Source organism: Solanum pennellii, chromosome 1 (assembly GCF_001406875.1).
Source record: "Solanum pennellii chromosome 1, SPENNV200".
NCBI classification, from domain to species: Eukaryota; Viridiplantae; Streptophyta; class Magnoliopsida; order Solanales; family Solanaceae; genus Solanum; species Solanum pennellii.
The window spans coordinates 108,385,950-108,396,033 of record NC_028637.1 but is presented as its reverse complement, the minus strand read 5'-3'; the positions used below and the strand labels follow the sequence as shown (position 1 = coordinate 108,396,033).

The 10,084-nt window shown below is 35.3% G+C and overlaps 4 protein-coding genes across 4 annotated transcripts; all 4 read right to left on the bottom strand.

The window, feature by feature from the left end:
* Positions 1-302: 302 nt before the first annotated feature.
* On the bottom strand, positions 303-1,029 carry LOC107030924 (dirigent protein 1-like). Its single transcript, XM_015232139.2, has one exon. The coding sequence runs from the start codon at positions 910-912 to the stop codon at positions 349-351; it is 564 nt and encodes a 187-aa protein (XP_015087625.1). The 5' UTR covers positions 913-1,029; the 3' UTR covers positions 303-348.
* Positions 1,030-1,349: 320 nt separating this feature from the next.
* LOC107028191 (dirigent protein 23-like) lies at positions 1,350-2,230 on the bottom strand. Its single transcript, XM_015229238.2, has one exon. It carries the CDS (start codon positions 1,977-1,979, stop codon positions 1,428-1,430), a length of 552 nt encoding a protein of 183 aa, XP_015084724.1. The 5' UTR covers positions 1,980-2,230; the 3' UTR covers positions 1,350-1,427.
* Positions 2,231-4,445: 2,215 nt separating this feature from the next.
* LOC107008483 (probable amidase At4g34880) lies at positions 4,446-6,947 on the bottom strand. Its single transcript, XM_027911708.1, has 6 exons — positions 6,457-6,947; positions 6,067-6,384; positions 5,746-5,960; positions 5,409-5,651; positions 5,015-5,213; positions 4,446-4,901 (listed from the first exon to the last, which is right to left on the bottom strand). The coding sequence occupies exons 1-6, from the start codon at positions 6,673-6,675 to the stop codon at positions 4,548-4,550; spliced, it is 1,548 nt and encodes a 515-aa protein (XP_027767509.1). The 5' UTR covers positions 6,676-6,947; the 3' UTR covers positions 4,446-4,547.
* A 127-nt stretch (positions 6,948-7,074) lies between these two features.
* Positions 7,075-9,937, bottom strand: LOC114073955 (probable amidase At4g34880). Its single transcript, XM_027911717.1, has 5 exons — positions 9,453-9,937; positions 8,573-8,787; positions 8,144-8,383; positions 7,825-8,023; positions 7,075-7,669 (listed from the first exon to the last, which is right to left on the bottom strand). Exons 1-5 carry the CDS (start codon positions 9,924-9,926, stop codon positions 7,316-7,318), a joined length of 1,482 nt encoding a protein of 493 aa, XP_027767518.1. The 5' UTR covers positions 9,927-9,937; the 3' UTR covers positions 7,075-7,315.
* Positions 9,938-10,084: the final 147 nt, after the last annotated feature.

Sequence of the window (10,084 nt, the reverse complement as noted above, 5' to 3'; positions counted from 1 at the left end):
TTTTGATATGTTCATCGTTATCCTATTGTTTCCTGCGAATCCATGTGATCCTCAACGGACATCTTTTTCCATTAGTGTAGAAATTACCTTTTATCATTGTGCTGATCGAGTCTTCCATATCGACTAGAACTTCTTTACTCTAAAATTACAACATTTAAAAAAGTAAAACTTTGTGCTTACTAATCAAATTAAGATACGTAAATAAATTGACCTTTATACGTGCATATGAATCTAGAGGGGACCATCCTCCCCGCTCATTAAGTCAATAAAACCTTTGTTTTAATAATTTTATCAAACACGCAATCAATAAACTAGTAGCAATTATATAAGTTGACTTGAAACAACAATTCAATAATGAATTATTATAAGATTATACTCAACAATAACAAGTTTATCGTTAGAAAAATAAGTCTTCCCAGTAGCAACACCCTTAGCAAGCCGGAAAATTCCAGATCCACCAATAATCGACAGTTCTCTGTATTCTTGCGATTCAGCGACCCGGCCCATCACACTCAAAGTAGTACCATTATAAGGCCCATCAGTGAACACAAAATTGAAGTCGAAAAATAAGGCCAACTCACTCAATGATGGAGATCCATGGATTCCCTGGGCTCGGCCCACTTGTTTCGAATTAGGATCCGGCCCAACAGTCAACGGGTTGTCGAACATTCTCAACATGCCAAAGAATGTAGGTGATTGAGCTGTAGTGTTGTTGGCTTGAGCAATTATAGGAGCTGTTTGGTTATCTCCTCCAAAAATTTCATGAAAGTAGAAGTGAAATTTGGTGGTTTTGGTCTTTGCATAAGGGAGATTTTTGAACCATTTTTCTACTGCTTTTGGGCTTTTATCTGCTGTGGCAATTGTTAATAGTATTAACAAGCTTATTAATCCAATGACTATTTGCTTCTCCATTTCTCTCTTATTTGTAGGAATTGATAAGAATTTGGAAAGAAACAAAGATATATAAAGAATACTTGAAGCAACTTGGCTTCAACTACAAATCTCCACTAATAGCCGATGATTTTTATTACTCTATCTGGTTTTTTTTTTATAAAAAAACTGACCCACTTTGATTTAATAGAGAGTTCTTTTTTAATATAAAAAAAAAAATTTGTTCAAAATTGTATATTTCTGTAAATGATCTTAAGTTTAAATCTATACGTAAATAATAAATGGACAGATTTTCTTAAATTCATTTTGTCGAGGGTAAAACATTCTATTGCAGAATTAAATTTACTCTTTTACATGAAATAGTCTTTTTCTTTTTCTTTCTAGATGCATTTGCTTGTTTTCCACCTATTAACACAAAGTCAACGATTTCATCTTACTCGGCATGTTACGTTACTATAAACTCGAGAATGAAATATTTAAATTGCCTGAATAATATAGAACTAAAAAGATGCTTACAAAAATAAAGAAAAAAAAATTCAAACATATGTGACAATTGTAACATTGTAGCCAACAATTGCATCACCATTAGGATTTGCCGAATACGTTTGAGCAAGAGCATACCCACGGGCCAACCGAAAAAGCCCGGTCCCACCAACGATAGCCATCTCACGAACCGGGTTCATTGCCGGGTTCAAACTCAATAGGCTAAATGAACTCCCTTGATAGATACCATCCAAGAACCCATAACTAATCGCCATGATAAGGCCCATATCAGTTTGACCAGCAGACCCATATAGTCCACGGGCTCTACCTATTAGCTTTGAAGTTGGGTCAGGTCCAATAGTAAGTGGATCATCAATCATCAACAAAGACCCAAATAAGGTACCCGAATTGTTAGTCCCAGCAGCTTGTGCGATTTGAACTGCACTCGGGTTTGATCCACTGAGTTTGTCGTGGAAGTAGAATTGAAGAGTTGTAACAACCTCTTTGCCTGTATCAACTCTCTTAGCCCATGACGTTTGGTCTTGTGCTTGACCCACCCATGTAAATATGTTCGCAAATATGACAAGCAAAACAATTTTTTTCATGACTTATCTCGTAATGACTTATGGAAAAAAGACGTGAGAGCAAGATCCAGATATGAGCTACGCTAAGGACTTGCTGGCTGTTGCAACACAAAATTAATCAAATAAGATAGGTTGAGGGATAGTGCTATTTATAAGTAAAATTAAGGAGATTAGATATAAATGAATCTTTGCCATGTAAACAAATTAAGCAAGCTACATTACTAACTAATCTAGCCCCACATAAAAGTTGGTACAGTTTTTGTTGAATTCTTGAGAAAATAAAATAAATTATAGAGTTTTCAGTAATGAGCATAAAGTCAAGTAAAGATTTTGCAGTCGTAGAACATTAAATTGTGCACTGTTTGTCCTAACAAAAATAGGTGTAATTTTTCAAAGAGTTTCAACAACATAGGCAGTGGCGTAGTCAGAAATTTTAGGAAAGGTGTCCAAAAATCTCATAGCTCGTAAAAATAATTTAAAGAATGGGTGTACTTAAATTTTGTAAATCAAATTACATAACATTAATGATTAATTTTTTAAATTAAAATGTACCAAAATTTTTTAAAATTAAACTACATAATATTTAGCTTTAATGTCACGTTTATTGATAGAAAGTGAAAAAAGAAAAGAAAAAGAGAGATATTTCAATTTAGAGTGAAATCACTTTTATACTTCAACATTTCACAAACCTTTGATGACTAACAACGAAAAATGAAAAATAAATAATAGAATCAAACGAGTTATATTAAAGAGAATTTATATAAAGTATTTTCACTTTTAGTAGCTTAATGGAATAAATAAATAAAATTTTCTTATTAACTTTAAATTAGATAATTTTTTTAAATTTTTAATGAAAAGAAAAAAATCAAAGTCAAATAACGGGAATCAAATCCGCATACTGCAAGTTGCAAAGAACTTAGTAAGAATTGAACAACTAAAATCACTAAGCTAAATTTTTTTTTTTCAAGAATGTCCAAAGTGTGGTATTTAACCATTTAAATAATTATTTTTCTTATAAATACAATGTAATTTTCTGACAAAAAGTGTTCAAACACCCTGACCAAAGAATAGCTATGCCTCTGAACATTGGAGCAGGTGGGAGAAAATAGGTTAATATTTTAGGATTTTTTTATTCTATTTATATTGTAAAATGTCTACGTCGAACCATTTCATCAGAATCAGACTATTCTGGACCAATAAGATTTGCTTGGTTATGTTGCGTCAAATTTTATCTTGCTCCTTGTTTTTCCTTTTTTTTTCTCTACAAAAAAGTAATAATTGAATTAATGTTTGCTGCGTTCATATTCATTAATATGCTAATTATAATATATCAAAAATTATATTATTTTCACGAAATAATTACGAATATCAAATTTTTTATTTGTGATAAATGTGTCTGAGCTTGATATTTTATGGTGTGACCTAGAGATTAATAAAGTAAGTTGAACACTATGAAGTTTCAAATTTAAATCCCAACAACTGCAAAATACTTGATAATTTCTTACTATTTATTCTAGCCTTGATGTAAAAAGTTAAAATAACATATATTATCAATTAGCTAAAATGCGCACAAAGTGATTAAAAGAACCGAAAAACAAGAGTTGGTAATTGTGTCTGTTTAGTTAATCAAGTTTACTTACCCCTTAACTACTATATATTATAAGTATGGACGTCAACAAAAGCATCAAAAACTCAACAGCAATTGAAATGACAGACCAACAACCACGAGAGTGTCTCGTACTCAGAAATTAACGAAACTTTCCAGAGTTCCAACTTCAAACGCAAGAGCATGATTTTAGGCAAAATTAGTATTACTGCATAAAAACAGGATCCCTTTTAACTCATTCAGTTGTGATGAATTATTGATCCTTATTGCCTCCATTAATTTATTTAATTGTTAAATTAAATTAATTGGTACTTTTTTCTTTAGAATAACAAACAAAGAAATTAAAACTTATTTTTTCTGTCTCAATTTATGTGATACAATTTACTTGTATACAGAGATCAAATTATATAAAAAAAATTTGCATTTCAAAACTACAGTTTTATATTTAGTTAGGCATCAATTGCCATCACAAAAATTGGACGAAAGTAAGTATTTGTTCAAATTCTACTTTATTTTTTTATTTTGTTCTTTTCCATTATGTAATCATGATAGGTATTGGTCCTGAGGGGTCTGATTTGATAATTTGACGAATAATATTTAGTAACGTCTCTGTTTATTAGTTTTATCAATTTATTCACTTACCCCATGCACACCGTCATTAAAGGTGATGGCAAAAAATACTCTTTAATTATGATCTTTTTTTTTCTTTTTAGATTGACATGTTTATTATTAAGTACTACTATATTTATCGAATTATGAATATGTTAAGGGCAAATCTAGAAAAGAAATTAAATACCTTTGATTTTGTCAAACATCAATTATTTTGTATGGAAGAGAGTGTTTGATTTTTCAAATTCGATTTTCTTTTTGCTCTTAAGATTGAGTTACATGCATCTCTGTAAACTTGAAGTAATCGGATCGGTAAATTTCAGTACACGCAACAAAACAAATGTAACACACATTTTTCTAATAATAGTACATTTTTAGGGCAAAAATGTAGGAGGCTTTCTAATTAGAGTTGCTTGTTCAAAGCCATAGGCGATTTCAATTAATTTAGGCTCTGAACCTTTCAACCCACTAAAACAAATGCCAATAGGCACCCTTTTGTCATAAGCAGCTGGCACACTAATTGCTGGAAATCCACCTATTGAAAGAACTGCAGCAACACTAGAGCCACCAGTCACCAATGCATCCAACTTATACTTAATCATCAATTTTACAAATCCATTTCTTGTTAATCTTGATAAATTCCTCAAAGCTTTTATTTCTGTTTCTCCAATTCCATTTGTAGATTCAGCTGCCAAAAATATATCTTGACCAAATTCCTTTAGCATCTCCTGAAATGACAAATACAAGTCGTGAAATAGACACTTAGTTTGATGATCACTAGTGATATTAACCCGGTGAAATCTACTCATTCTTGTAGATTGCTTGGTCATGAACAACATACCAGTTGGGGATTTTTTTGATTGAAGATTATTATATCTGATAAGGATCGAACAGGGGAATCGATTAGCTCTTTTAGATAAACATTTAAGGCTATCTTGAATTCAGCCAATACTGCTGATGCTTCACCACTCAGATTAAAGTCTAAAATTGTCTCAAGTTTGGCTATCTTCACATTGTCTACCAAGACTGCACCTTGTAGCCTGCATTTGAGAAAAACAGGAAATTGTCTGAATCTATAAAGATCTGTTAAGCAAAATGGTCTTTACACTCCAACATGATGTTAAAATAGGCAGAGATCCCAAATTCAACTCTCACTGCCATCCGTTATGATTTAAAGATTTTAGAGGTGCATTTTTAACAAACAATGACATCTTCAGAACAACTAGCTAAGTTACCTGAGTGTTTGGAGATGTTTCTCAAAAGCTTGAGCGAGGGCAGGATTATTAGTGAAATTGAAGAAGGGGTCTCTCACTATTCCAATTCGCTTGCCATTAAGGCCATCTACTTTCAGAAATCGAGTATAACCACCACGAGGAATGAATTTAGCTGCTGCAGCAGTTGCAGCTGCGTCATTGTGGTCAAAGCCTACAATGGCATCAAGAACATGAACAGCATCTGTTACTGTTCTGCCAATTGGTCTGTTCAAACAAAGCATATGACAAGTTAGTGCTGTATTGGTTTGACTCAGAAGAAGCATCAAATCAATGAATGTGGATTTAGAACATGTTTTACCCAACAGTGTCTTGTCTAGGTGTAATTGGGATCACCCCTGCTCGGCTAGTGAGTCCAACGGTTGGTTTGATGCCTACAACTGCATTTGAGCTGGCCGGGCATAAGATGGAACCACGGGTCTCTGTACCTAATGACACAGATACCATGTTTGCTGCCACTGATATTGCTGATCCACTACTCGAGCCACAAGGGTCTGCGGAGAGAACATAAGGATTCTGCATAGGAGTTCAAAAAAGTGGTGTACCTCATTAGTACATTGCATAATTTTGCGAGCATAGACTGGTTTTCAGTGGTGTTACTATTCTGACATATATAACTTACCCTTCCCTGTCCACCTCTAGGACTCCAGCCATTGGGCGCCTTTAGCGCCCGAGTGTGAGCCCACTCGCTGAGGCTAGCTTTACCTAGTACAATCACACCTGCTCTTCTCAGCTTTTTCACTACGTCTGCGTCACGGGGCACCACTGATCCCAGTAATGAAAATGATCCAGCTGTAGTGTTAAGCTTATCTTTTGTTGCAATGTTATCTTTAAGAAGGATTGGAACACCATGCAACATTGACAAAGAGCTTGCTGACTCCTTTGCATCGTTCCTCTCTCTGTCAGCCCTGTCAGCTTCCAAGAGTGCATCGGGATTTATCTGTTAAAGACATAATTAAGTAAATAGGACTGTATTTTTATATGAGATGATTATACATTTCAACATGATTACCTCAATGACACTTTTGAGAACGGGATTAAGCCGTGAAATTTCTCCGAGGTAGAACTCCACGAGCTGTCTCGATGTAAGCTGGTTTTGGATAAAAGCAAGCTGAAGATCACTAATGCTAGCTTCTTTGATCGAGAATGCATGGCAAGTATCAATATACGGCCACCCAAAAAGTGAGATGGCCGTAAGAGTAAGTAATGCGGACAAAGAATAAACGTTCATGGCAAATTTAGCCAAGATGTAGCAGACCACCTAATAAGACGATCTAATTGCTCTTCACTCTCCAAAATTTTCATGATATTTAAGTCCACGGGCTCTTTAAAACCTCTATTGAGTGCCAAATGTAATTTTGGTCACAGTACGTATGCCGGCATCCGGCAACTGTCTCTGGAGGTATCTTTTTGATCGACTAATTAGATCCTGTGTCTTATTCTTTCCTCAGTTATTTAACAAAGGGAAAAATTCACTTCTTGGACATATCTAATTTGGCTATTTAATAAGACAGCTTTATAAGCGGCAACACAGCTAGGGTGCTAAAAGACTGGGGAATCTAGTCATCATAAAGAATGGGTATACAAAAATAAAATAAAAATCCTCAACAGGGGAAGCAAAAGTAAACAATTAAGTGAAAAATAATGTATCTAAAATTGGGGGAATAAAAGGAAGGAAACAATTTAGCTCAAATGGTCAAACTTGAAGAAACTGTTTAGACTAAAACTAAGAGATTTAGCATTGTGCTGTAAAATAAAAGCATTCTATTCCGTTAATTCAACATTGCACGAATAGCTCCACATTCAGCAGCAAGCAACGTTCTTTTGATTTCTTCATTCCAAATATACTCAATCTTCAGACTAAAGCAATATTAAATTACAGAAGGAGGTCGTCGAACTTTGCTAGATTGTTCAAAGGCATATGCAATTTCAATCAGCTTTGGTTCAGTACCCTTCAAACCTCCAAAACAGATGCCAAATGGCATGCCATCACTTTCATACCCGGCTGGAACAGTTATTGCTGGGTAGCCACCTATTGCAAAAACAGGAGAGGCACGTGAACCAGGCACGACCATTGCATCAAGCTTGTGATCCTTCATCATTTTCTCGAATCCATTTTGTGAAAAGTTCTTCAACTTATCCACAACTTTCTTCTCTTCTTCTCCATATCCGTCTCTCTCCTCAGCTTCTATAAAAGTATGTTGGTCAAACTCAGCAAGTTTTTCCTGTAACCAAAGGGTCCATTGGACATTTTCACGTAACTTCCAAGCATGTAAACCACAAAAAACAAATGACAATTTTTATTCCACTCCCATCCTGTTTCTAGCTATAGTTTTACTTAATGTCTAAAGACCTTTCGTTGAAAATTAAAGTGTCGTACCAACTCAGAGTTGCGTTCGTTAAAAGCAATAATGTCGGCCAATGACCTGACAGGAGAAGTGATCAGCTCTTTCAGGTAAGCATTGATCGAGCTCTTGAATTCAACCATCATCACCAACGCTTCACCGCTGTGATTTGAATCCATGATCTCTTCAATATGTAGTATGCTCAGTTTGTCTACCAGAATTGCTCCTTCTTGTCTTAAATTCCAACATAAAGTCCACCAAATAAGTACGCGCAAACAAACTAAAAAGGACGACTTATTTTTATTTGTGATTTTGCAGATAAGTAGATGACTTTGAGGTAACAAAGCTTCATACCTTAACAAATCTAGGTGATGCTCAAAAGCTGATTTTTCGATAGCTCCATGTATCATTTCCACAAATGGATGTTTAACAATGCCTATTCGCTTCCCTTTTAAACCATCTTCCATGAGAAACTGTTTGTAGCCATCCTCAGGAATATATTTAGCTGCTTCCGCGGTGACTTCATCTCTTGGATCTGATCCAACAATTACATCAAGCATGTAAACTGCATCTGTAACATTCCTGCATATAGGCCTGAATAACAAGGAAATGTTCTGTTTAAGACAGCTTCCTTAAAAATTAACATCAATCTCCTGAACACACCTTAACTTGTGCAATGATATGATAACAGAACACTGGTCAGATTTCGGATAATTACTCTTCTACTTTTTGTGTTAACCAATGTAATAAATTAAAAGAGAGCAAGTAAGGAAAATAGCTCACCCAACAGTGTCCCAGAGGGGCGTCATTGGTATGATCCCAGCCCGACTTGTGAGCCCAACAGTAGGTTTCAGCCCTACAACTGAATTATGATCCGCTGGACAGATGATGGAGCAGTGAGTTTCAGTCCCAAGAGAGACTGCTGCCATATTTGCAGCAACCGATATTGCACAGCCACTACTTGATCCACATGGTGATCCAGACGGGCAATAAGGATTCTACATATTTTGAAAAGGTAAATGTAATACATTCTTTGGAGGAGCTATTAGATACTTGTTATGTTAAAAATTGGATAGTTAGTCCTAGGAAGCTCGAAAATGATATATAATACTCTTCCTAGCTTTACCAATAAGAAGACGTATTCAATTCTATACTACTAGTTCTGAAGCATGGAAGATTATCCAGACAAGGAGCTTTAGGTTGGTAATCTGCACAATTTATAGACAAAATACAGCATCTCCTTTCACTATAGCTTCTTACTCTCTGTCTACAATTCTCAAATTATCTGTCACGTTACGCTTTATGTGACACATACAACCAAGGAGTTCTAATCCGGGAACAAAGATAAAGTGATGAAACAAAAACTATGCTTGAATCTCTCTCTCATGTCAATTGTCACATGCAGCTATAGACCATAAATTTTGAAAAAAATATTTTCAGACCAATTTTTGGGTTTTGGGGGCTTTCCCCTCCAAAACTTCAATTTCTTTTACAAGTAAAATGCATGTCTAAGCACAACTTCAAAAACTCAATTTTTCAAGTTCCAACTTCAAAATTATGATCAAACGAGAGCCTTAGGATATATGGGAAGAGAGCATCATCATATATATTAATGGATCAAAGATTTTCTCTGATAAAGAAAAGGAGAAAAAGAGTAACGAACCACTCCTTGTCCAGATCGAGCACACCATCCATTAGGAACTCCACTGAGAGAACGAAACTTGTACCATTCACTCATACTTGCTTTTCCCAAAATAATAGCACCTGCATTTCTCAATTTCTCCACCACTCCAGCATCTCGCGGCACTTGAGATCCCAGCAGAGCATATGAACCCGCAGTAGTATTCAACTTATCCTTCGTCCCAAATGTATCCTTAAGAAGTACAGGGATTCCATGTAACTCCCCTAAAAAACTTCCAGTTTCAGTACTGTTAACTCTGTGTCTGTCAGCCTCATCAGCTAGATTTTGGGCCTCCGGGTTCACCTCGATAATCCCGCGAAGCAGCGGATTTAGGGTTTCAATTTGGTGAAGGTAAAAGTCGACTAGTTCTCTTGCGGTGAGTTTGCCTTGAGCAAATGCTTGATGGATTTCTTTAATGCTGGTTTCTTCAATCTTAAAAACCGAGCAGCCTTCCATCTTTGTTTTTCTGATTCAAGATAATGAGTGGAGATTTACCATCATATAAAAAGCAACCTCTACTCCCTTTTCTTCTTCCCAGAAGTTGCCATGTGCATAATTCGTATGCTTCAAGTCTCAAACATAGAGACGGTAGACTTGGGGATTACTTTACTATT